This window comes from Lagenorhynchus albirostris, chromosome 8, assembly GCF_949774975.1.
Source record: "Lagenorhynchus albirostris chromosome 8, mLagAlb1.1, whole genome shotgun sequence".
Lineage (NCBI taxonomy): Eukaryota > Metazoa > Chordata > Mammalia > Artiodactyla > Delphinidae > Lagenorhynchus > Lagenorhynchus albirostris.
The window spans coordinates 90,980,272-91,007,963 of NC_083102.1; the positions used below are offsets into that span (position 1 = coordinate 90,980,272).

The window sequence follows — 27,692 nt, forward strand, 5'->3', positions numbered from 1 at the left end:
CTATCTATCTAAAAAATAATTTCTTAAAACATGTATACTTTCTGACCCAAAATTTCACTCAAGAAGTTTACCTTAAATATATAACCAGAGACTTAAGTAGAGATGTAAGATATCCACCTAAACTTTACTTTGAATGGGAAAAATATCTGAAATATCCTCTTTTCCCACTAGGGAATTTGTTAAATAAAAAACAGTACATCCATAAAATGGATAGCAAACAACCATTAAAACACGTCTCAAGGGTCTTCCCTCGTGGTGCAGTGGTTACGACTCTGTGCTCCCAATGCAGGGGGCCCAGGTTTGATCCCTGGTCAGGGAACTAGATCCCACATGCATGCTGCAACTAAGAGTTTGCATGCCACAACTAAGGAGCCCACCTGCTGCAACTAAGGAGCCCACGTGCTGTGAGTAAAGGAGCCAGAGAGCTGCAATTAAGGAGCCTGCCTGCCACAACTAAGGAGCCCGCCTGCCACAACTAAGACCCGGTACAACCAAAGAAATTAAAAAAAAAATTATCTCAAAAAATATTTAAAAACATAGGAAACCAATCACAATAAAATGCTAAGTGAAAATGCAAGATACAAAACTACACGTGCATTATCATCCCAATTTTGTGAAGGGGATGAATACAAACTCACATTCACAACCTCACATACACATATACTTATTTATCTCCAAGAAATTCCAGAAAAACATACAACACCATGTTAATAGTGCTTTTGTTCTTCGTAGGATTATAAGCTATTTTCACTGTTTTATTTATACATTCTCTATTTCCTATATAATGATTATTTTTAAAAGCCATCAACATTGACCTAATAATTATGTTTCTTATAAACTGACCTACTGATACATTCTGAAGTGTGGGCAGAAATGTACATTTTCCTACCATAGCATTGTTCAGGATCACAAAAAACCAGGAATAACATAAATGTCCCAAATATAAGCGATTAAGAAAATATGGCACTGCAGAATGCAGTGCAGTCTTTTAAAAATTTGTCAAGAAATTTTCATAAAGTTGAAAAAGGGGAAAAGGTAGAAAATTATAACTACAATATAATTTCCACCATATGAAACATATATGAAAATGTACATAGTCTAGGAAAAAAAATTAGAAGAAAACATACTGCAAAGTCTACAGCTCTAAACAAGATTGTGGGTGATTTTAAGTTTCTATTTTATGCTTATATTTTTAGAAAGTGAGTATAACAGCTTTGTAATATTTTGGAAGAAAATGTTTAAAAATTAGTAAATCTTTTAGAAGAATATTTGTTAATGACTTGAGAAAGACTAATACTACTACATCATTTTAAATAAGGCCCTCAAGCACCTGTGGATTTTGGTACTCTCGGAGGTCCTGGCACCAATCCCTCACGGATACCTAGGGCCAAATGTATGTTAAGGAAAAACAACAGGTGCAAACATGTCCTATATACAATATGGTCTCAATTTTTTAAAAGACAATTGCAACTTTTACACGCAAATCTCAAACATGTGAACCCAAGAAAATAGTGAAAAGAATACAATTCACCAAAACAGTAGTTATCTTTAATTAGTGAGATCAATAATTTAATATTCTTCTTTATATTTTTCTGCATTGTTCAAATATAAATCAAGACATTTTAAAAAAGAATAAGTACATGGGCTGTGCTCAGAGCAGGGGGTAGGAAGAAATGGCTTCTTTGTTTACAACACACCCGACAGGAATCTGGGTTCATTGTGACAAAGGGCACAAAACTTGTGGCCTTCCTATGAACAAATACCCAACACGTGTCCCCATGCACTTCACGTGGCTGCTGGGCAGGACCAGTGGGACAGGGCTCAGTACTGGAAGGAAAGCCACAGTATTCAGTGGGGGAGTTTGCCACCTAGAGCCTGTCCGGTCCATGTGTATGTGACCCATGAGTGGTCTTATAGGCATAAAGGCTTTGAACCCTTCTCTTCAAGGAAAAAAGAAAAACAGATTCCAACTATATGCCATTCTGGAAAAGGCAAAACAATGGAGACAATAAAAAGATCAATGGTTGCCAGGAGTTTGCGGGGAGAGGGGAGATGAATACATATAGTACAGAAGTCTTTATGAGCAGTGAAAATACTTTGTATGACATTATAATGATTTTATGTCATCATACTTTTGTCCAAAGCCATAGAACATGCAACCCTATTCATTTTATAAAGTGAACCCTAAGATGAACTAGGGACTTTGGTGATTGTGATGTGTCAGTGCAGTTCAGCCTTGGTTAAAAAAAAAAGTCTTGGAATTAACACTCGGGGTAGACACTTTAGGCAAAAGTTTTATTTTTATATATGTATACATATTGTATGTGTGCTTGTTGGACTGTGATGTAAAATCTACTTTTTAGATTAAAAAAATTTGCAGGCTACTGTAGTTATACTGGCAAATAAAAGCACAAATTAATCTCAAAAAAATAAAAAAAGAGTAAGTACAACTTACTTAAGAATGTTTTCCCATGTTTGACTGTCATAAAATGCATGGCTCCAACTCATTTTGACTGTTCCAACAATGACATTCTGTGAAAACACATCTGATCCCAGTTTTCGATAAAGTTCCTCACATTCATCCAGGGGCATATGAAACAATCCCAACATGAATGCTAATATAGCACCTGAAAGAAAGAACCCTTGGTTTTTATCAGCCCTGCCATTATAGTACTTATAAGATCTCCTGAGTCACAGACTTGGTTAAAATTCTAGCTTTGATACTTTTTAACTGTGTCACCTGAGATAAACTACTTAACCTCCCAGAGCCCCAATTTTTTTCATCTATAAAATAAGGATAATAACAGTAACTAAAATTTACATGTTTTTATAACACTGGGATAACACACGTAAAAGGCATTACCAGGCCTCAATGAGGATTCAATAAATACTAACCACTGATGATGACGATAATTTAAAAATATATTAAAATGTGTTGTTTCGCATTAAATTAAATTATAACTAAGAATTAATAAATTCCTTAGTTTTAGTCAGAGAATACAGTATATTTGACAACTTACCAATTCATTAAAATGATTACTCCTTCAGGTTGGTCCTGGGAACCAATGTAATAAATAAAGAAATTAGGTCTCTGGGATGTCTTTTTAAACAGCTAACTGCATACCCTAGCCGCACTTGATAGGACACACTGCCACCTAGTGTACCTAACTGGCATAGCCCTGAACTAAGGAGGAAAAGGGGAGAGAAACGCTTTAAGTGACAGGGAGAGGGTGGTAAGGGCAAAGACGTGTAGAGTATCACTGCTTACATTAAGATAACGAACAAAGTAAAAAGCAGGAAATCACTATTATAATGTATTTAAAATATTTTATGTATTTTATTAGTCTTACTCTAGTAAAAGACAAGTCAGCTTGTTTTAAAATACATTGTATGGCATAACTATATGATAGAAATTGTTACTTATCAATTTGCAGAAAATGTTTAATTAACACAAGAAATAACTTGCCAAAAAAAAAATTAAGTTGCTTTTAAGAAGAGCTACTACAAAGATGAACAGATATTAAAAAACTGAATTTTACTGAATGGTTAAGGACATTACCCTTAAACTATATTTTTAACTTTATAAAAACTAAATGTGTAGGGACTTCCCTGGTGGTCCAGTGGTTAAGAATCCACCTTCCAATGTAGGGGACGTGCGTTCGATCCCTGGTCAGGGAACAAAGATCCCACATGTTAAGGGCCAACTAAGCCTGTGCGCTCTAGAGCCTGTGCGCCACAACTAGAGAGCCTGCACACTGCAGCTACTGAGCCTGCACGCCACAACTAGAGAGGAGCCCGCATGCCACAATGAAGAGCCTACAGGCCGCAACTAAGATCCCATGGGTCGCAACTAAGACCCAACGCAGCCAAAACAAACAAACACTAAATGTGCAAACAAAATTTCTACATTAGAATATACAAAATGGTTAAAAGAAAGGAAAATTATAAGCACTATATTATAAGTTAAGGTTAAAGTAAGCTAGAAGACACAATGGAAAAGATATACTGTGATAAGTGCAGAAACGTACATATTACATAAACAAATACTGTACTCGGTAGATGAATCTCTAGTTTAAAATTCTCTTCATTGAGCACCCAGCTACTAACAATGGTGCCAAAGCAAGAAGTTAGCTTGTAGATATGTTTAAAGGTTTAAATTGCTAGGACCATTCCAAAATTTAACAGAAATAGCCAGGGTAACAGCTTCAGGAAAAAATACCAAGAACACTTGCACTGTGAAGGTCTCTCTTAATTTCTATAGTTATATCAATTGGGGGTATATATACATATTATTTTCCTATCCTGAGAGTCACAAGGCATTTTTTAACATGCTAGAAGATCTCAGAAGTCCCTCTGTAAAGAAACCTGCTTTAACTTTCTTTAACCCAACCTTTTCCAAATCTGCTATCATCTTGAGGAATCACTGTTCAGTGGAACATCACAGGAATCACCGATTCCTTATACTTCTGAATTATCCCTACAACTGCTCACATTTAGTTTTCATAATGGAGCATCAATTAACGTGCCCTTTGGGAATATGTCATACTTGACACAGATAACGTAGAGAAATCATTTGATTTTGTTGCTGGTAGTCTTTAGGTCTACTATTATAATTCCGAAGAATGAGAAAAAATAGAAAAGTCTATGAAGATAAACTAATGTAAAGTGAGAAATTATCAGGCCAAATAGTAAAATGTACAGCAGGGATCTGCAATGCTAACAGTCCTTGAGTGTTACCTGGGAGGTAAGCAATAGCTATAGGTACCCTGAGAAGGCTTCATGTACACCCTGGAGGATGGGGGTGATGCATGGGTGAGAGAGTTGATGTAAGAAACAGAAAAACAAAACAAACAGAAAGCAAAACAAAAATTTATCTGTTGGTGAGTCAGTGAAAACTAGAAAATTATTCAGAAGCTATCATATTCTAAGTTGCCAATTTCTTCTATACAAGCATGAAACTAGAATTTTAAATGTACATTAACTAGCAATATTAAAAAGCTTTTAAAAAACATAGATTCTCACATTTATCCGTTTGCTTTCAAACAACCAGATAAAAAAGGATATAAGAAGCAATTTCCTCACAGAGGGATACCTTTCAAAAGAAAGTAAAATCTTATCCATCCTTAATGTTCTGTTTGTTCAAGCACAATTTGAGCACCTATCACTTTGCTACTTTCCTTCAGGTGACTATACCATAAGGTGATAATTCATAATTTATACTTGTCACTGTGGCTTATTTAAACCGTATTAGAAAAGCACGCTAAAATCTACTTCTGAATATTAACTTATTCCCAATAAACATTTTAAAAAGTTCATTAAGCAAATCAAAGGTCTATTCATCATCAAAACATGAAACTAACATCCATCATTTCAGGAAATGACCAGGATCTTAAACTTGAGTGCTTAATGTTATTTTTCTTAATGCACTGCTGGGATGCACACTTCCACACGATAATAACAATCACCTGTGCTTACACCACAAATGTAATCAAAGAGTTGATGAACTGGCTTCCGAGTAAGTTCAACTAATTTTCGTAGGGTCTGAAGAGCAACCACACCCCTGTAGGAAAAATAAAAGGCAAAAATGAGAATTCTTGTTTTAAGGAAAGTTAAACTATTGAATAAAACAATCTTTGGTTTCCTAGCTTATATGCTAACATGAAAACTAACAATATAAATTATCATCAGTTAAAACTGACAAAGGTTTCTGGATCACTTCCGAAAATCTATATCTAAATAATGGTATTAAAACCTGTGTCATGGTACCACATTTTGAATTTACGCTAGTATCTCTTTAAATAAGACAACAAAGATATGGCAACGTAAAATATTTCATCAAACACTCCAACTGTGGAAATTTCTTCAAACTTCCACTCGCCAGTTTTGGGGTGCCACGTACTGGGTTTCTCCACTTAGCAATGTGGTTGGTTACCTGTGCTTCTATACATTTCATGTATTTTACTAGTCATACTTTTAAGCTTTCTTTTATTTATTCATTTTTAAAAACTTTCAACTACCTCAAAACAAGGCTTTGCACTAAGAATGTATGCATTTATGTGCTGACTTTGTTCATTTCTGGACTCTTGCCAAAGGCAGCAAGTAGCTTCATGATGGAATGTGAAAGATGAAACAGCCTAGGAGGTGCAGGAGGTACTGGAAAATCCTTAATACTGGGGGATATACAGACATTATGAAAAGTTCTAATCCCAATACAAAGTGTGGAGCAGAGAACACAGTATTAGGCACCACAAAATAAAATTTAGAGTCTCAAATTGTGCTTTGATACGAGCACAAAGTTACTAGAAAACATTGTCAAGACGTTTTCATAGAAGACGAAAGATACAGATTTTTTTAATTGCCAGAAGTAATGTGGATTTGAAGAGCGGTCAGAGAAGAAAAGATGGCTTATGAGGACAATACACTGTGAATTCAATGTATTTTTAATGTGAGACATGAAGAATTAAAGGTCATGCTAGATAAAACATATTTAACAGTGTACCCTCCATTATCTTATGAAAAGGAAATAAAACATGCACATATATATATTCAAACAGAAAAAAATATTTGAAGAAATAAATCAAAATAGTAAAAATAACCTTGGAATTGTGAGCTATGATTGTTTCGTTTGGTTTGTTTTTCTTTATATTTTTCTTTTTTTTTTTTTCCTCCCAAGTTTCACTTGTATAAGCCAGAAGGGAACTATTTTAAAATGCAGTATTTATAAATTAATTCAGGACAAATTTAAAAATAAGTATTATTGCTAGGTTGACTCTACATGCTTAACTCTCTACCAGGCTCTCGTAGACAAAAGAAATGTTAAGATATGGGTTCTTTTCTCACGAGCCTTCTTACCTTACTCCTTTCAGTACCAATTTCCCATTCTGGCTGCTTTCTCACAGTCCCCTAAACTGAGGTTTCCCAACAGCAACGCCACTGGCATTTTGGGCCAGGCAATCTTTTGTTGTAGGGACTGTCCTAGGCATTGGAGGATATTTAGCACAACTGTACTCTCCTCACTAAATGTAAGTAGCAATCCCCCAACTGTCACAACTAAAAATGTCTCCAGACAGACAAATATTCTCTAGAGGGCAAAATCACCTCCAGTGGAGAATCACTGATCTAACCCCACCTTCATCCTAACCAGCCTCTAGATTTTCCCAAATATCTTCACTCTAATTTCCTCCCCATATGACTAATAAAACCCCTATTCTATGAAATCAAGTATTACTTATTGATCACAGATCCCTTTTCACTATATAGCTCCCTCACTCTAAACAGACATTTGAATGTTCTTCCATGTTCTTATTTCAGATCTCTTCTCAACTGTTATTTATTCAAAAACTCATAGCCATGATCACTCTTCAGAGAGTAACAGCACTGTTACTCTCTATCCCTTTACTTTGCTTTACACTTCTTCATAGCACCGATTACTACTCAATAATACATTTTTGTTTTTCTAGCTGTTGTCCTTAAGGGAAGAGCACAGATGGCAGGGAACTGGAACACAAGCTAGAAATTTTAGGGGGAAAGGTTCATGAAATGAAGCCAAAGCATCTGACCAACAAATAAGGAACTAGACGAACTAAGACTGAATAGGAAGCATGGATGAATTACGATTAGTAAGAAGGGAGCCTAATGGTGAAATTATCTCCTTCTGAGCTTGGCATCTGTGAGAAGATGTAGGGAGTCAGGAAGCTACTCCCATAGGCTCCTTTTCTAACACTCACTTTATTACTAGTTGACTGATACATGTGGGTAAGATAAATACAATAAAAGAAAACGAATATTACAGAACTCTGCCAAGATTTTAAGAGAATCACGGTTGATAAACTGTCCTAAACTACCAAAAATGTCTGAAAAGACCAAACTAAAATATAAATACTAGGTCACATTAAAATCAGAGGAAGGGGATTTGCTCATGGCTCCTCGTGGTTACAGATCCAGAAATGTAATTCTCTTCTGATCCAGAAGAAACCTATCTTAGCTGGAGAAATAACTGAGAGTCTGCTCGTTTTAGGACAACAGTATCCGTGTGACTGACAGGGTCTTGGTGCTCTGGCCGGGTATCAGGTCTGTGCCTCTGAGGTGGGAGAGCCGAGTTCAGGACATTGGTCTGCCGGAGACCTCATAGCTCCATGTAATATCAAACGGCAAAAGCTCTCCCAGAGAGCTCCATCTCAATGCTAAGACCCACCTCCATGTAACAACCAGCAAGCTACAGTGCTGGACACCCTATGCCAAACAACTACAAGACAGGAACACAACACCACCCATTAGGAGAGAGGCTGCCTAAAATCATAAAAAGGTCACAGACACCCCAAAACACACCACTGGATGCAGTCCTGCCCAGGAGAAAGACAAGACCCAGACATATCCAGCAGAACACAGGCACCAGTCCCCTCCACCAGTAAGCCTACACAAGCCACTGAACCAACCTTAGCCACCTGGGGGCAGACACCAAAACCAACGGGAACTACGAACCTGCAGCCTGCGAAAAGGGGACCACAAACGCAGAAAATTAAGCAAAATGAAAAGACACAGAAACACACAGCAGATGAAGGAGCAAGGTAAAAACCCACCAGACTTAGCAAATGAAGAGGAAATGAGCAGTCTACCTGAAAAAGAATTCAGAGTAATGATAGTAAAGATGATCCAAAATCTTGGAAATAGAATGCAGAAAATACAAGAAACGTTTAACAAGGACCTAGAAGAACTAAGGAGCAAACAAACAATGATGAACAACACAATAAATGAAACTAAAAATTCTCTAGAAGGGATCAATAGCAGAATAACTGAGGCAGAAGAACGGATAAGTGACTTGTGGAAATAACTACTACAGACCAGAATAAAGAAAAAAGAATGAAAAGAATAGAGGACAATCTCAGAGACCTCTGGGATAACATTAAATGCACCAACATTCAAATTACAGGGGTCCCAGAAGAAGAAGAGAAAAAGAAAGGGACTGAGAAAATATCTGAAGAGAGTTGAAAACTTCCCTAATATGGGAAAGGAAATAGTCAATCAAGTCCGGGAAGCACAGAGAGTCCCATACAGGATAAATCCAAGGAGAAATACGCCAAGACACATATTAATCAAACTAATAAAAATTAAATACAAAGAAAAAATATTAAAAGCAGCAAGCAAAAAACACCAAATAACATACAAAGGAATCCCGATAAGGTTAACAGCCGACTTTCAGCAGAAATTCTGCAAGCCAGAAGGGAGTGGCAGGACATATTTAAAGCGATTAAAGGGAAAAACCTACAACCAAGATTACTCTACCCAGCAAGGATCTCATTCAGATTTGATGGAGAAATTAAAACCTTTACAGACAAGCAAAAGCTAAGAGAATTCAGCACCACCAAATCAGCTTTACAACACACGCTAAAGAAACTTCTGTAGGCAGGAAACACAAGAGAAGGAAAAGACCTACAATAATAAACCCAAAACAATTAACAAAATGGTAACAGGAACATACATATCGATAATTACCTTAAATGTAAATGGATTAAATGCTCCAACCAAAAGACACAGGCTAGCTGAATGGATACAAAAACAAGACCCATATATATGCTGTCTACAAGAGACCCACTTCAGACCTAGGGACAGATACACACTGAGAGTGAGGGATGGAAAAATATATTCCATGCAAATAGAAATCAAAAGAAAGCTGGAGCAGGAATTCTCCTATCAGACAAAATAGACTTTAAAATAAAGACTATAACAAGAGACAAAGAAGAACACTACATAATGATCAAGGGATCACACCAAGAAGAAGATATAACAATGGTTAAGTATTTATGCACCAAACATAGGAGCACCTCAATACAGCCATAAAAGGGGAAATTGACAGTAACACAATCATGGTAGGGGACTTTAACAACCCACTTTCACCAATGGACAGAGGGTCCAAAATGAAAATAAATAAGGAAACACAAGCTTTAAATGATACATTAAACAAGATGGACTTAATGGATACTTATAGGACATTCCATCCAAAACAACAGAATACACTTTCTTCTCAAGTGTTCACGGAACATTCTCCAGGAGAGATCATATCTTGGGTCACAAATCGAGCCGTGGTAAATTTAGGAAAACTGAAATCATATCAAGTATCTTTTCTGACCACAACGCTATGAGACTAGATATCAACTACAGGAAAAAAATCGTAAAAAATACTAACACATGGAAGCTAAAAAATACACTACTAAATAACCAAGAGATCACTGAAGAAATCAAAGAGGAAATCAAAAAATACCTAGAAACAAACGACAATGAAAACACGACGACCCAAAACCTATGGGATGCAGCAAGAGCAGCTCTAAGAGGGAAGTTTATAGCAATACAATCCCACCTCAGGAAACAAGAATCATCTCAAATAAACAACCTAATCTTACACCTTAAACAATTAGAGAAAGAAGAACAAAAAAACCCCAAAGTTAGCAGAAGGAAAGAAATTATAAAGATCAGATCAGAAATAAATGAAAATGAAGGAAACAATACCAAAGATCAATAAAACTAAAAGCTAGTTCTTTTAGAAGATGAACAAAATTGATAAACCATTAGCAAGAGTCATCAAGAAACAAAGGGAGGAGACTCAAATCAATAGAATTAGAAATGAAAAAGGAGAGTAACAATGGACACTACAGAAATACAAAGGATCCTGAGAGATTACTACAAGCAACTATATGCCAATAAAACAGACAACCTGGAAGAAATGGACAAATTCTTAGAAAAGCATAACCTTCCAAGACTGAACCAGGAATAGTAAATATAAACAGGCCCTGAAATTGAGACTGTGATTAAAAATCTTCCAACAAACAAAAGACCAGGACCAGATGGCTTCACAGGCGAATTCTATCAAACATTTAGAGAAGAGCTAACACCTATCCTTCTCAAACTCTTCCAAAATATAGCAGAGGGAAGAACACTCCCAAACTCATTCAACGAGGCCACCATCACACTGATACCAAAAGCAGACAAAGATGTCACAAAGAAAGAAAACTACAGGGCAATATCACTGATGAACATAGATGCAAAAATCCTCAACAAACAACTAGCAAACAGAATCCAGCAGCAAGCACATTAAAGGGATCATACACCATGATCAAGTGGGGTTTATCCCAGAAATGCAAGAATTCTTCAATATACACAAATCAATCAATGTGATAAACTATATTAACAAACTGAAGGAGAAAAAACATATGGTCATCTCAATAGATGCAGAAAAAGCTTTTGACAAAACTCAACATCCATTTATGATAAAAACCCTCCAGAAAGTAGGCATAGAGGGAACTTACCTCAACATAATAAAGACCATATATGACAAACCCACAGCCAACACAGTTCTCAATGGTGAAAAACTGAAACCATTTCCTCTAAGATCAGAAACAAGACAAGGTTGTCCACTCTCACCACTATTATTCAACATAGTTTTGGAAGTTTTAGACACAGCAATCAGGGAAGAAAAAGAAATAAAAGGAATACAAATTGGAAAAGAAGAAGTAAAGCTGTCACTGTTTGCAGATGACATGATACTATACATAGAGAATCCTAAAGATGCTACCAGAAAACTACTAGAGCTATTCAACAAATTGGGTAAAGTAGCAGGATACAAAATTAATGCACAGAAATCTCTTGCATTCCTACACACTAATGACGAAAAATCTGACAGAAATTAAGGAAACACTCCCATTTACCACTGCAACAAAAAGAATAAAATACCTAGGAATAAACCTACCTAAAGAGACAAAAGACCTGTACGCAGAAAACTATAAGACACTGATGAAAAAATTAAAGATAATACCAACAGATGGAGAGACATACCATGTCCTTGGATTGGAAGAATCAACATTGTGAAAATGACTCTACTACCCAAAGCAATGTACAGATTCAATGCAATCCCTATCAAACTACCACTGGCATTTTCCACAGAACTAGAACAAAAAATTTCACAGTTTGTATGGAAACAAAAAAGACCCCAAAGAGCCAAAGCAATATTGAGAAAGAAAAACGGAGCTGGAGGAATCAGGCTCCTGGACTTCAGACTATACTACAAAGCTACAGTAATCATGACAGTATGGTACTCGCACAAAAACAGAAATATAGATCAATGGAGCAGGATAGAAAGCCCAGAGATAAACCCACCATAAAAATATGGTCACTTTACTTTTGATAAAGGAGACCAGAATACATAATGGAGAAAAGACAGCCTCTTCAATAAGTGGTGCTGGGAAAACTGGACAGCTACAGGTAAAAGAATGAAATTAGAACACTCCCTAATACCATACACAAAAATAAACTCAAAATGGATTAACGACCTAAATGTAAGGCCAGACACTATCAAACTCTTAGAGGAAAACATAGGCAGAACACTCTATGACATAAATCACAGCAAGATCCTTTTTGACCCACCTCCTAGAGAAATGGAAATAAAAACAAAAATAAACAAATGGGACCTAATGAAACTTAAAAGCTTTTGCACAGAAAAGGAAACCATAAACAAGAGGAAAAGACAACCCTCAGTATGGGAGAAAATATTTGCAAATGAAGCAACTGACAAAGGATTAAAATTTACAAGCAGCTCATGCAGCTCAATATCAAAATAACAAAAAACCCAATCCAAAGATGGGCAGAAGACCTAAATTGACATTTCTCCAAAGAAGATATACAGATTGCCAACAAACACATGAAAGGATGCTCAACATCACTAATCATTAGAGAACTGCAAATCCAACCTATAATGAGGTATCACTGCACACCAGTCAGAATGGCCATCATCAAAAACTCTACAAACAATAAATGCTGGAGAGGTTGTGGAGGAAAGGGAACCCTCTGGCACTGTTGGTGGGAATGTAAGTAGATACAGCCACTATGGAGAACAGTACTGAGGTTCCTTGACAAACTATAAATAGAACTACCATATGACCCAGCAATCCCACTACTGGGCATATACCCTGAGAAAACCATAATTCAAAGAGTCATATACCACAATGTTCATTACAGCACTATTTACAATAGCCAGGACATGGAAGCAACCTAAGGGCCCATCAACAGATGAATGGATAAAGAAGATGTGGCACATATGTATAATGGAATATTACTCAGCCATAAAAAGAAACGAAATTGAGTTATTTGTAGTGAGGTGGATGGACCTAGAGTCTGTCATACAGAATGAAATAAGTCAGAAAGAGAAAAACAAATACCATATACTAACACATATATATGGAATCTACAAAAAGAAAAAAAGGTTCTGAAGAACCTAGGGGCAGGACGGGAATAAAAACGCAGCCGTAAATAATGGACTTGAGGACACAGGGAGGGGGAAGCGTAAGCTGGGATGAAGTGAGAGAGTGGCATGGACATATATACACTACCACATGTAAAACAGACAGCTAGTGGGAAGCAGCCGCATAGCACAGGGAGATCAGCTTGGTGCTTTGTGACCACCTAGACGGGTGGGATAGGGAGGGTGGCCGGGAGACACAAGAGGGTGGAGATATGGGGATGTATGTATATGTTTAGCTGATTCACTGTTATACAGCAGAAGCTAACACACCATTGTAAAGCAATTATACTCCAATAAAGGTGTTAAGAAAAAAAAAACAAAGGAAATTCAGGTATATGTTCAAAATAAGTTCTTAGATTTATAAATTAGTAAATTAAGAAAAATGATTTCATGTTTTATTTCAAAAATTTCACTTTATAATCATATAAATACACTGAATCAGCTTAAAAAATTCCTACAACTGAACTAGATGTATATATTTTTTTGAAGTGTAATTGCCTATGACATTGTGTTAATTTCATGTGTACAACATACGGATTCAACATTTGAATGCATTGCAAAATGATCAGTCCAATAAGCCTATTAACCATCTATCACTGTAAGTCATAAAATTTTTTTCCTGTCATGACAACATTCAAGATTTACTTTTTTAAGCAACTTTCAAATTTGCAATACAATATTACTGACTATAGTCCCTATGCTGTACATTACATCTGCATAACTTACTTATTTTATAACTGGAAACTTGTACCTTTTGACCCCTTTCCCCATTCCGCCCACCCTCCAATCCCCCTTCCAACTGAAAACCACCAATCTGCTCTCTGTATCTTTGAGTTTTGTCTTGTTTTGTTTGCTTTGTTTCTTAGATTCCACATATGAGTGAAATCATATGGTATTTGTCTTTCCCTGTCTGACTTACTTCACTTGGCACAGTAACCTCAAGTTCCACGCATGCTGTTGCAAATGGCAAGATTTCATTCTTTTTTATAGCTGAGTATTATTCCTGTGTGTGTAGTACCTATATGTGTGTGTGTATACTTAGCCCTCACATATTCTTTATCCATCACATATTTATCCATGCATCCATCAGTGGACACACATTGTTTCTGTATCTCGGTTATTGTAAATAATGCTGCAATACACTAGAGGTACATATATCTTTTCAAATAGTGTTTTGTTTTCTCTGGATAAATACTCAGAAGTGAAATGGTTGGATAATATGGTAGTTCTATTTTTAATATTTAGAATCTATAGTTTTAAAAAATCATTTTTTCTAACAGACTCACAAACATACAGAACAGTCTTGCAGTTGCCAAGGGGGAGGGGGCTGGGGGAGGATGGAGTGGGAGGTTGGGGTTGGCAGATGTAAGCTATTATATATAAAATGGATAAACAACAAGGTCCTACTGTATAGCACAGAGAACTATATTCAATATCTTTGATAAACCATAATGGAAAAGAATATATAAAAAAAGAATATGTGTATAACTGAATCACTTTGCTCTTCAACAGAAATTAACGCAACATTGCAAATCAAGTATACTTCGATAAAAAAAAATTTTTTTAAATCATTTTTCTAGCCTTACCTTGTTCCTCCACCATCAATTGTGAGAATCCGGATTCCTCTTCCTTTCACTGGATCCACGTAGCCAATTAAGGCCAAAATTTCTCTAACTGCAGCCTGAAGAGTTTCATCCTTAACTTGTCTCAATCGTAGTAAATATGGAATAATTTTTTCCTATATTGAGAGAAAAAATATTTTGTTGCTTTTGTCAAATCAAGAGTGAAGACGTAAGATTATTTTTAACCAACACATATAGATCATCACAGGATAATAGCTTTATGATCTCAGAACAGGCAAAGATTTCTTAAATAGGACACGAAGTGCTAACCATAAAGGAAAATATTTATAAACTGGACTATATTAAAATTAAGAATATCTACTCATCGGGACTTCCCTGGCAATCCAGTGGTTAAGACTCCGCGCTTCCACTGCAGGGGGCATGGGTTCCATCACTAGTCAGGGAACCAAGATACCACATGCTGTGCAATGCGGCCAGGAAGAAAAAAAAAGGATATCTACTTGTCAAAAATGATTAGAAAGAGTGAAAAGGTAACCTACAGCCTGGGAGAATATATTTATCAGACATGTATATGTGTATATATATATATATATATATATATATATGTGTGTGTAATATATACATGTTACAATACATATAAAAAGACTTACATCCATAATACATAAAGAAATTGAACAAATCAGTAAGAAAAAGCTGGTCAACCCAATAGAAAAACGAGCAAGACCTGGAATAGGCACTTCATGAGGGCAGTATACAAAAGGCCAGTAAACACTGGAAAGTTGCTGAACTGCATAGTTACCAGAGAAATACAAATGAAAGCCACAATTTAACATCACTAAACATCTAACAAAATGGCTAAAATAAAAAAATAATGATATAAAACATTGGAGAGGAAATAACACAACCAAGAGGCTCATACAGTTCTGGTGAAAGTATCAACTGGTATAAGCACTTTGTAAAAACATTTGGCAGTATGCACTAAAGGTGAGAATAGGCATACTCTATAACCAGGACTACTACTCCTTGGTATATATCCCAAAGAAATGAAGACTTAGGTTTTCCAAAAGATACATTTGAGAAGCACTATTCCTAAATATTCCCAAACTGGAAACTATCCAAATGCCCATCAGTAGTAAAATGGATAAATACATTGCACTATATTCATACAATAGAACACATAACAATGAGAATGAATGTTCCTTAACTACACCCATCAATATAGAAGGTTCTCACAAACATCATGTTGAGTGGGGGGAAAAAATAAGACATAAAAGAGCACATGTTGTATCATTCCATTTATATAACACACAGGAAGAGGTACAACTAACGTACACTGCCAGAAAATTGGTCAATCTTTTTAAAGTTAATGACTGGAATGGGGCATAAAGGGGTTTTTGGAGTGCTTTGGGTAACATTCTGTTTCCCAGTTGGGTGGTTGTTATACAGATGTGTTCAATTTTTGAAAATTCATGGAGCTGTATACTTATAGTATGTATATTTTCTTTTCTTTAAAATTTTTATTTATTTTATTTTGGCTGTGTTGGGTCTTCATTGCTGCACAAGGGTTTTTCTCTGGTTGCAGCGAGCAGGGGCTACTTTTCATTGCGGTGCGTGGGCTTCTCATTGCTATGGCTTCTCTTGTTGTGGAGCGCGGACTTTAGGCGTGCAGGCTTCAGTAGTTGTGGCACGTGGGGTCAGCAGTCGTGGCTCGTGGGCTCTAGAGCGCAGGCTCAGTAGTTGTGGCACACGGGCTTAGTTGCTCCGCAGCATGTGGGATCTACCTGGACCAGGGCTCGAAACCATGTCCCCTGCATTGGCAGGCGATTCTTAACCACTGCGCCACCAGGGAAGCCCTATATTTTCTACATATAATGTTTCTTAAAAAATTTTAAAAGAAACATGAATCAGCTTGAAGGGACTCCTACTAGTCAAAGTTAAGACAAATTCAGCATTTAGAAAAAAGGGACGTGGGGAAAGATTACAGAAACACAATTTATGAAAAACTATGAGGGCATAATGATAATAAAAAGAAAAAAGAAAAAAAATGCCAAAAATTCATCTCACCGTTGAGGCAGGTTTTAAAGCAACTCTTGAAGTTGGAGGCGTGGGAAGATGCAGAGTTTGCATCTCCCCACAACTAGCGCACCTGCCAGACACTGGTGGGGGAATCCAACACCCAAGGAGATGGGAAGAACCCCCAAGATAACAAGGAGGATGTGGAGGGACTGAGGCGGGAAGAGAAGTGGAGGCCAGGCCAGGCATCCTCAGGGGTGCCTGAGAGGGGGGAGGGGTTCCCACGCCTGGAGGGACCCTCGGGGCCTTGGATCAGGGTGGAGCAAGCCCAGCGTTTCTCCTGCCCAAATGGCTGGGGAAGTCTGCCCTCAGAGGTCCTACGCCCTCAGTGGTCCCCTCTGGGCCGGGTTGGTCCTGGGGGCACAGGAGGGAGGCCGGGAAAGAACAGGAGAGGCAGGCAGGACGGGCCCTCCAGGACCAGAGGAGAGGGAAAGGAGCAGAGGGTGTTTGCCCCGTCCACTCAAGCTCAGGAAGCCTGCTGGGCTCCCAGGTGGGTCCTTCGCCCTCTGAGACCACAGGCGGGAGGCACACCTAAGCCCCTTCTGTTCTGTTGAGCTTAAGCTCCCCCTATGTCCCCCCACCCCGGGCCTTTTCCAGCCCTGTGGGTCTTAAACATAGTCTCACACACCGCCCAAACCTCGCCCTTGCTTAGGCCCCGCCCTCCACAGCCAAGGCCTTTTCCACCTTTTTACCTCCTCTTTTCTTTCATCTATAGTTTTATTTTTATATTTTTTCTAACATAGCTGTTAGTTTCCTAGTCTAATATTATTGTTTACTTTGTTATTGTTCACCCCTTTTTTTTTTGCCACCCCGCGCGGCTTGCGGGATCTTGGCTTACGAGCCGGGGGTCAGGGCGAAGCTCTTGTGGTGGGAGCTCTGAGTCCGAACCACTGCACTAAGAACCTCAGACCCCAGGGAATATTCATCGGCGTGAGGTCTCCAAGAGGTCCTCATCTCAGCATCAAGACACAGCTCTACCTTACAGCCTACAAACTCCAGTGCTGCAAGTCTCAGGCCAAACAACCAGTAAGACAGGAACACAATCCCACTTGTACAAAAAATGAAAAGAAAAAAAACGAGACGGCAAAAAACTATGTTACAGATGAAGGTAAAAACCTACAAGACCAAATAAATGAAGAGGAAATAGGCAATCTACCTGAAAAAGAATTCAGATAATGATAGTAAAGATGATCCAGAATCTCAGAAATAGAATGGAGGCACAGACTGAGAAAATACAAGAAATGTTTAAGAAAGATCTAGCAGAACTAAAGAACAAACAGAGATGAACAGCACAATAATTGAAATGAAAAATACACTAGAGGAAATCAATAACAGAGGCAGAAAAACGAATAAGTGAGCTGGAAGACAAAATGGTGGAAATAACTGTCAAGGAGCAGAATAAAGAAAAAAGAATGAAAAGAACTGAAGACAGTCTCAGAGACCTCTGGGACAACACTAAATGCACCAACATTCGAATTATAGGGGTCCCAGAAGAACAACAGAAAAAGAAAGGGTCTGACACAATATTTGAAGAGATTATACCGGAAAACTTCCCTAACATGGGAAAGGAAATAGTCCAGGAAGCACAGAGGGTCCCATACAGGATAAACCCTAGGAGAAACACACCAAGACACATACTAATCAAACTAACAAAAATCAAATTCAAAGGAAAAACATTAAAAGCATCAAAGGAAAAACAAAAAACAACATACAAAGGAATCCCCATAAGGTTATCAGCTGATTTTTCACCAGAAACTCTGCAGGCCAGAAGAGTGTCAGGATATATTTAAAGTGATGAAGAAGAAAAACCTATAACCAAGATTATTCTACCCAGCAAGGATCTCATTCAGATTCGACGGGGAAATCAAAAGCTTTTCAGACAAGCAAAAGCTAAGAGAATTCAGAATTCCACCAAACCAGCTTTACGACAAATGCTAAAGAAACTTATCTAGTCAGGATACACAAGAGAAGAAAAAGACCCACAAAAACAAACCCAAAACAATTAAGAAAATGGTAATAGGAACATATATATCAATAATAACTTTGAGTGTACACAGATTAAATTCCCCAACCAAAAGACACAGAGTGGCTAAATGGATAAAAAAACAAGACCCATATATATACTGTCTGCAAGAGACCCACTTCAGACCTAGGGACACACACAGACTGAAAGTGAAGGGATGGAAAAAGACATTCCACATAAATGTAAATCAAAAGAAAGCTGGAGTAGCGATACTTGTACCAGGTAAAACAGACTTTAAAATAAAGACTGTTACAAGAAATAAGGAAGGACACCACATAATGATCAAGAGATCAATCCAAGAAGATATAACAATTATAAATGTTCATTCACCCAACAGGGGAGCACCTCAATACATAAGGCAAATGATAACAACCATGAAAGGGAAAACTGACAGCAACACAATAATAGTAGGGGACTTTAACATCCCACTAACACCAATGGACAGATCATCCAAACAGAAAATAAGGAAACAGAGCTTTAAATGACACAATAGACCAGACAGATTTAATTGATATTTATAGAACATTCCACCCAGAAGTGGCAGAATACACTTTTTTCTCAAGTGCACACAGAACATTCTCCAGGATAGATTACATCTTAGGTCACAAATCAAGCCTTGGAAAATTTAAGAAAACTGAAATCATATCAAGCATCTTTTCTGACCACAATGCTATGAGACTGGAAATCAATTAGAGGAAAAAAAACTGTAAAAAACACAAATACATGGAGGCTAAACACTGCGATACTAAATAACTAAGAGATCACTGAAGAAATCAAAGAAGACATAAAAAAATACATAGAAACAAATGATAATGAAAACACAACAACCCAAAACCTATGGGACGCAGTAAAACAGTTCTAAGAGGGAAGGCTATAGCAATGCAATCTCACCTTAAGAAACAAGAAAAATCTCAAATAAACAATCTAACCCTACACCTAAAGCAAGTAGAGAAAGAAGAACAAAGAAAACCCAAAGTCAGTAGAACGAAAGAAATCATAAAGATCAGAGCAGAAATAAATGAAATAGAAATGAAGAAAACAATAGCAAAGATCAAAAAAACGAAGAGCTGGTTCTTTGAGAAGATAAACAAAATTGATAACCCCTTAGCCAGACTCATCAAAAAAAAGGGAGAGGATGCAAATGAATAGAATTAGACATGAAAAAGGAGAAATCACAACTGACACCACAGAAATACAAAGGATTATAAGAGACTACTACAAACAACTATATGCCAATAAAATGGACAACCATAAAGAAATGGATAAATTCTTGGAAAGGTACAATTTTCCAAGACTGAATCAGGAAGAATTAGAAAATATTAACAGACCTGTCACAAGTAATGAAACTGAAACTGTAATTAAAAATTTTCCAACAGGGACTTCCCTGGTAGCGCAGTGGTTAAGAATCCGCCTGCCAATGCAGGGGACACAGGCCTGGCCCGGGAAGATCCCGCATGCTGCGGAGCAACTAAGCCCGTGCGCCACAAATACTGAAGCCTGCTCGCCTAGAGCCCATGAGCCACAACTACTAAAGCCCGTGCCTAGAGCCTGTGCTCCACAACAAGAGAAGCCACTGCAACGAGGAGCCTGCACATTGCAAGAAAGAGTAGCCCCCGCTCGCTGCAACCAGAGAAAGCCCGAGCACAGCAACGAAGACCCAACACAGCCAAAAATAAATAAATAAATAGATTAATTAATTAAAAAAGAAATATTCCAACAAACAAAAGTCCGGGACTAGATGGCTTCACAGGTGAATTCTATAAAACATTTAGAGAAGAGCTAACACCCATACTTCTCAAACTCTTCCAAAACATTGCACAGGGAGGAATACTCCCAAATTCATTCTACAAAGCCACCAACACCCTGATACCAAAACCAGACAAAGATACTACAAAAAAAAGAAAATTATAGCCCAATATCACTTATGAACATAGATGCAAAAATCCTCAACAAAATACTAGCAAACAGAATCCAACAACATATTAAAAGGATAACAACACCTCATGATCAAGTGGATTTATCCCAGGGATACAAGGGTTCTTCAATATACACAAATCAATCAACGTGATATACCATATTAACAAATTAAGGAATAAAAACCATATGATCATCTCAGTAGACGCAGAAAAAGCTTTTGACAGAATTCAACATCCATTTATGATAAAAACTCCCCAGAAAATGGGCACAGAGGGAACCTACCTGAACATAATAAAGGCCATATATAGCAAATCCACAGCAAAATCACACTCAATGGTGAAAAACTGAAACCATTTCCACTAAGATCAGGAATGAGACAAGAGTGTCCTCTCTCAACACTCTTATTCAACATAGTTTTGGAAGCCCTAGCCATGGAAATCAGAGAAGACAAAGAAATAAAAGGAATACAAACTGGAAAAGAAGTAAAACTGTCACTGTTTGCAGATGACATGATACTATACCATAGAAAATCCTAAAGATGCCGTCAGAAAACTACTAGAACTAAGCAATGAATTTGGTAAGGTTGCAGGATAATGCACAGAAATCTATGGCATTCCTATACACTAACAATGAAAAATCAGAAAGAGAAGTTAAGGAAACAATCCCATTTACCACTGCAACCGAAAGAATAAAATACCTAGGAATAAACCTACCTAAGGAGACAAAAGACTTGTACTCAGAAAAGTATAAAACACTGATGAAAGAAATTAAAGATGACATAAACAGATGGAGAACTATACCATGTTCTTGGATTGGAAGAATCAACATTGCGAAAATGACTATACTACCCAAAGCAATATACAGATTCAATGCAATCCCTATCAAACTTCCAATGGCATTCTTCACATAATTAGAACAAAAAATTTTACAATTCGTATGGAAACACAAAAGACCCCGATTAACCAATCTTGAGAAAGAAAAACAGAGCTGGAAGAATCAGGCTCCCTGACTTCAAACTATACTACAAAGCTACAGTAATCAAGAGAGTACAGTACTGGCACAAAAAGAGAAATATAGATCAATGGTACAGGATAGAAAGCCCAGAGATAAACCCATGCACCTATGGTCACCTAATTTACGACAAAGGAGGCAAGAACATATGATGGAGAAAAGACAGCCTCTTCAATACGTGGTGCTGGGAAAACTGAACAGCTACATGTAAAAGAATGAAATTAGAACACTCCCTAACACCATACACAAAAATAAACTCCAAACGGATTAAAGACGTAAGACCAGATGCTATAAAACCCTTAGAGGAGGGGCTTCCCTGGTGGCGCAGTGGTTGAGAATCTGCCTGCCGAGGCAGGGGATGCGGGTTCAAGCCCTGGTCTGGGAAGATCCCACATGCTGTGGAGCAACTGGGCCCATGAGCCACAACTACTGAGCCTGCGTGTCTGGAGCTTGTGCTCCACAACAAAAGAGGCCGCGATAGTGAGGCCCACGCACCGCGATGAAGAGTGGCCCCTGCTCGCCACAGCTGGAGAAAGCCCTCGCACAGAAACGAAGACCCTTACACAGCCAAAAATAGATAAATAAAATTTAAAAAACAAAACAAACAAAAAAAAAACCTTAGAGGAAGAAAACACAGGAAGAACACTCTTTGACATAAACCACAGCAAGATCTTTTTTTGACTCACCTCCTAGAGTAATGGAAATAAAAACAAAAGTAAACAGATGGGACCTAATTAAACTTCAAAGCTTTTGCACAGCAAAGGAAACCATGAACAAGACAAAAAGACAACCCTGAGAATGGAACAATATATTTGCAAATGAAACAACAGACAAGCGATTAATCTCCAAAATATACAAACAGCTCATGCAGCTCAATATCAAAAAAACAAACAATTAAATTAAAAAATGGGTGGAATGGGCTTCCCTGGTGGCGCAGTGGTTGAGAGTCCGCCTGCCGATGCAGGGGACACGGGTTCGTGCCCCGGTCCGGGAGGATCCCACATGCTGCGGAGCGGCCGGGCCCGTGAGCCATGGCCGCTGAGCCTGCGCGTCCGGAGCCTGTGCTCCGCAACGGGAGAGGCCACAACAGTGGGAGGTCCACGTACTGGGAAAAAAAAAAAAAAAAAAAAAAAGGTGGAAGACCTAAATAGACATTTCACAAAAAAGACATACAGGTGGCCAAGAGGCACATGAAAAGATGCTCGACATCACTAATTATTAGAGAAATGCAAATCAAAACTACAATGAGGTATCACGTCGCACCAGTCAGAATAGCCATTATCAAAAAATCTAGAAACAATAAATGCTGGAAAGGGTGTGGTGCAAAGGGAACTCTCCTGCACTGCTGGTGGGAATGTAAATTGATACAACCACTATGGAGAACAGTATGGAGGTTCCTTAAAAAACTAAAAACAGAACTATCATATAACCCAGCAATCCCACTACTGGGCACATACCCAGAGAAAACCATAATTCAGAAAGAGTCATGTACCACAATGTTCACTGCAGCTCTATTTACAATAGCCAGGACATGGAACCAATCTAAATGTCCATCGACAGATGAATGGATAAAGAAGATGTGGCACATATATACAATGGAATGTTACTCCATAGAAAGAAACGAAATTGAGGTATTTGTAGAGAGGTGGATGGACCTAGAGTTTGTTATACAGAGTGACGTAAGTCAGAAAGAGAAAAATCAGGTATGTCAACACATATATATGGAATCTTAAAAAAAAAAAAAAAGGTACTGATGAACCTAGTGGCAGGGCAAGAATAAAGACACAGACATAGAGAATGGACATGAGGACACGGGGAGGGGAGGGAGAAGCTGGGGTGAAGTGAGAGTAGTATCGACATATATACACTACCAAATGTAAAACAGATAGCTAGTGGGAAGAGGCAGCATAGCACAAGAAGATCAGCTCAGTGCTCTGTGATGACCTAGAGGGGTGGGATAGGGAGGGTGGCAGTGAGGCTCAAGAGGGTGGGGATATGGGGATATATGTATGCATATGGCTGATCCACTTTGTTGTACAACAGAAACTAACACAGTATTGTGAAGCAATTATATTCCAATAAAGATTAAAAAAAAAAAAGCAACTCTTTACTTTGAAAACTGGTGACTAAGTAGAAAGAAATTAAGCATTTCTTTTGCTTTTCCTGCAACACTGATCTTTGAGAGTAATCAAATAGCTTTAGTTGGTGAAGTAAGCTCTAGTTTTACAGGAGAATGTCAATTATAATGCAGAAGGAATGAGAGAATTAGAAATTTATCATTCCGCAACCCTAATGAAATGACTAGTTCTAGAAACAATTAGGTTAATGGTTGATGGTTAATGGTTCTAGCCTAACTGTCCAATGCAAAGATCAGACTAATGAAAAGATCTCCCTAATCCAGTGGTCAACCTTAGCATTACTAACTGTTGTTCAACCAATTATATGTGTTCTGACACAATGCAATATGAGGTGCATGTCATCTACAATGTGTCCTAACAAGAAAATGCTTAATTCAATCAGGTCTTTATATTTAAATTCCAATGTGCAGGAAATAAAAAGGAAAGAGGAATACATCAACTATACCAACGAGGAGGAAGCCAGGTAAATCCAGAAGGTGAGCCATTCTATAGGAAAACACATATCACATTTCTCCTTGGTACTGAAGGGTCCCTAGATTTGGGATCAGTTATATAAAATAAGACTTCTCAAAGTTCCTATTAGCAAAACCAGTCATAACAGACTAAACTGAAAACTACCCAGAAATCCAACAACACTACAATGAAGAAATAAGCTGTGATACATTCACACCATGGAAGACAAAAGCAACAAGAATAAATTATCTACAACTACCCACAACAATGTAAAAGATTCCTACCAGCATGTTGAGTAAAAGAAGCCAATCATAAGAGTTTACATAATGTACAAAAACAGGTAAAACTGATTTGTGATTATTCTGGGGGAGATTGTGACTGAAAGGGGGCCCAAGGGAGGCTTCTGAAGTGCTGACAAATTCTGTTCTTCATCTGGGTGCTGGTTACGTGGATATATGTGAAAACTCACTGAACTCAACACTTAAAACTGCATGTGTATTACACTTCAATAAAACGTTTTTTAAAAGTTCTTTAAAGTATGGAATTCTGGGCTTCCCTGGTGGCGCAGTGGTTGAGAGTCCGCCTGTCGATGCAGGGGATGCGGGTTCGTGCCCCGGTCCGGGAGGATCCCACATGCCGCGGAGCGGCTGGGCCCGTAAGCCATGGCCGCTGAGCTGCGCGTCCGGAGCCTGTGCTCCGCAATGGGAGAGGTCACAGCAGTGAGAGGCCCGCATACCGCAGAAAAAAAAAAAGTATGCAATTCCATCTTAAGAGTTCTACTTTCAGTGTATCACCAACATGTTAAATAACCTAAAAGCACATCTATATTTGGAAATTTTATCTTTTAAGTAAGAGATTACATATATATGAAAGATAATCCCAAATTCTATGAACATGAAATTCTAAAGTTTAGCTATTATAATGTATGTATTATACAATATAAAACTACAGAGGATAAATAATTTAAAAACATAACTTTTCAGCAAGATGGTTATCAAAACGTTGAATAAATACGAACTAAGTTAACTTATAATTTTCTGGGTGGCAGGTTAAAAGTAAGCACTAACGGATCTCTAACGAAACGTTAACACTGTCTATTCATTATATGATATTTCCAAATTGTTCATTATGTATTACAAATAACCTTGTAAAGGTGTAAAGAGACTCAGCCGCATCATTCACATTTTATATTATTTCTCTGAAAATGGTCTATTTAAATGGGTCTAAATTATCTCCACTGTTTTATACTTGAAAACACTGAGGCAAAGAAAACCTAATTGTTTTAGTAATAGGATCACAAGTTCAATTATCGATAAGATCATGAAAATTTTTAGACTTTCAAGTACAGAAAGATCATGAAATAAAAATTAGCAATGGTTTTACTTATGAATTACGACTCCTGTCTTCAGAGTAGTTACACAGCATAAATACCTACACTGCATTTAAGAAAACCGTGGCAGCTAATAGGCAATTCAACTAATATACTGAGATTTATCCTCTATTTTCAAATGTTTAATCTTAAAGTATAGGTATGAATACTAAGCATAACATATCACAGAATTAAAGGGAGCATTTAGCATAATGCATATCATAGGGCAATTACTAAATATATAACACATCACATGTATGATAAAACCACAAAAATATTTAATTAGAAAAATGAAATGCGTTGCCTTCTCCATTTTAGAAGGTTTATTAGTATTTTTATTCCAAGATAAAACCAGATTAAAGGTAATCAGAATTACCTTGACAGCCACTCCTTTTCCTTCAGGAAATTCCAGAAGATGGAACGTCAGTTCTTCAACTCTATTAATGCAGAGCCTTGGGTCAGTTGTTCTTCTTAACGCTTGAACTAACGCCCGGGTTCTGTTATCAATACTCACTCTGGCAATAATCTACAAAGACATGTTAAAATATGTATGATTTGAGTATGCAACTGCTCCAGTGATTCTAACAGATGATTAAAGTTTCTTAGGTCCCATTAGGAAACGAAACTTAGAAATCTGACAAAAATTAAAACTTAAAACCACACTGAATAACGACTTGCCTTTTCTCGCTGAAGAGATAACCGCCTTTTCTCCTCTGCATTTTTGTCTTTGCTGATGGCCTGCTCAGCTTTCATTGCCTCTTCCTGCTCTTCTAACTGACTCTTTGAATCATACTTTAGTTTGGGGACAAGTCCACCAATATAACCGCCTACCAAAGCTTGTACACCTTCAGTGGGACGAGAAAGAAAGTTAGCAATACTTTGTTTAGTAGAAATGGGAAGAACCTCAGGCGTCCCACTGGGACTTGCAGCATCGTCCTCAGAATATAAAGAAGCTTCTGAGCCCAGCTTCTTATCAGTCAGGACGCCAGGATCTGGAGAACTGGGTTTCTCGTCGTCTTCAGTCTTTTTAAGCTCAAGTTCTGATCTGTCCTGGAAATGTTTATTTTCCTTTTGTTCAGACATTTTTTCCTCACGCTTGAAGTATGAATTAATATGACTTGATAAAAGGTAGAATGACTCTCCAAATTTCGTGGTTAGAATATTCGTGTAATGAAAAAGGCTTTGCTTACCTGTATCTTCTTTCTCCATAACGTGACTTTCCTTTGCTGCAAAAGAATCCTTTTCTGCTAATTTGTTGCTGTATTTTTTCAGAAATGTGATGGTTTGTTTAATGTTTTTCTGTTTTAACCAGCCACTATCTGACAATTTTCTTAATATTCGAGAACTTGGCTTAAGTTGAGCTAAACGAGAGATCATTTCATTCTGCTTGCCAAAAACAGCCTTCGAAACAGCGTTCAAAGTATTTTTAATACGGGACATACGAAGGCTCGCTTTTGTAAGTCCCTTGGGAGCAGAAGTGCTAAGTTTCAAAATTCCAAAATGTAAACCATGGTTGCTTGGAGAGTAACAGTGCTTACTGCAAGAATGAGCTTCACTTTTGGTCCATTTACATCTTATTTTGCTTGTATGAAAACCTCTCTGCAGACTGCTGTGGCTTATCCTCCAGTAATGTTTAGGTGAGCACAAGAAAGGCAGTTGCTTGCTCCTCTGCTTCCCACAAAGACTTCTCGTATTACTAAGGAGGTAAATATAATATAGACCTACAGTCAAATTAACAGACATAACTTAAAAATCATTTATTTTCTATACGTTATGACTTTCACTTCATTCCTGAATGCTTCATTTAAGAAATGCCATAATTCATGGTCTTACCTGA

The 27,692-nt window shown here is 37.6% G+C and overlaps 1 protein-coding gene and 1 non-coding gene across 8 annotated transcripts in view; one reads left to right on the top strand and one right to left on the bottom strand.

The window, feature by feature from the left end:
- The window catches only part of PNPLA8 (patatin like phospholipase domain containing 8), a 135,028-nt gene that overhangs the window by 26,582 nt on the left and 80,754 nt on the right, over nt 1–27,692 (bottom strand). For 2 of the 7 annotated variants that reach the window (XM_060157305.1, XM_060157304.1), the window contains exons 2-6: nt 26,534–26,700; nt 26,232–26,381; nt 14,875–15,026; nt 5,466–5,560; nt 2,456–2,627 (exon numbers count right to left, since the gene is read on the bottom strand). In XM_060157305.1, the coding sequence (XP_060013288.1) occupies nt 2,456–2,627; nt 5,466–5,560; nt 14,875–15,026; nt 26,232–26,381; nt 26,534–26,608 (644 nt within the window). In that variant the 5' untranslated portion in view covers nt 26,609–26,700. Of the gene's footprint in view, nt 1–2,455; nt 2,628–5,465; nt 5,561–14,874; nt 15,027–26,231; nt 26,382–26,533; nt 27,689–27,692 lie in introns of all 7 variants that reach the window. The other 5 variants (XM_060157300.1, XM_060157299.1, XM_060157302.1 and 2 more) reach the window with 4 other exon arrangements.
- Nucleotides 1,643–1,772, top strand: LOC132525043 (small nucleolar RNA SNORA11). The gene has a single exon (XR_009542172.1). It is a non-coding gene; the product is annotated as a small nucleolar RNA SNORA11 (small nucleolar RNA).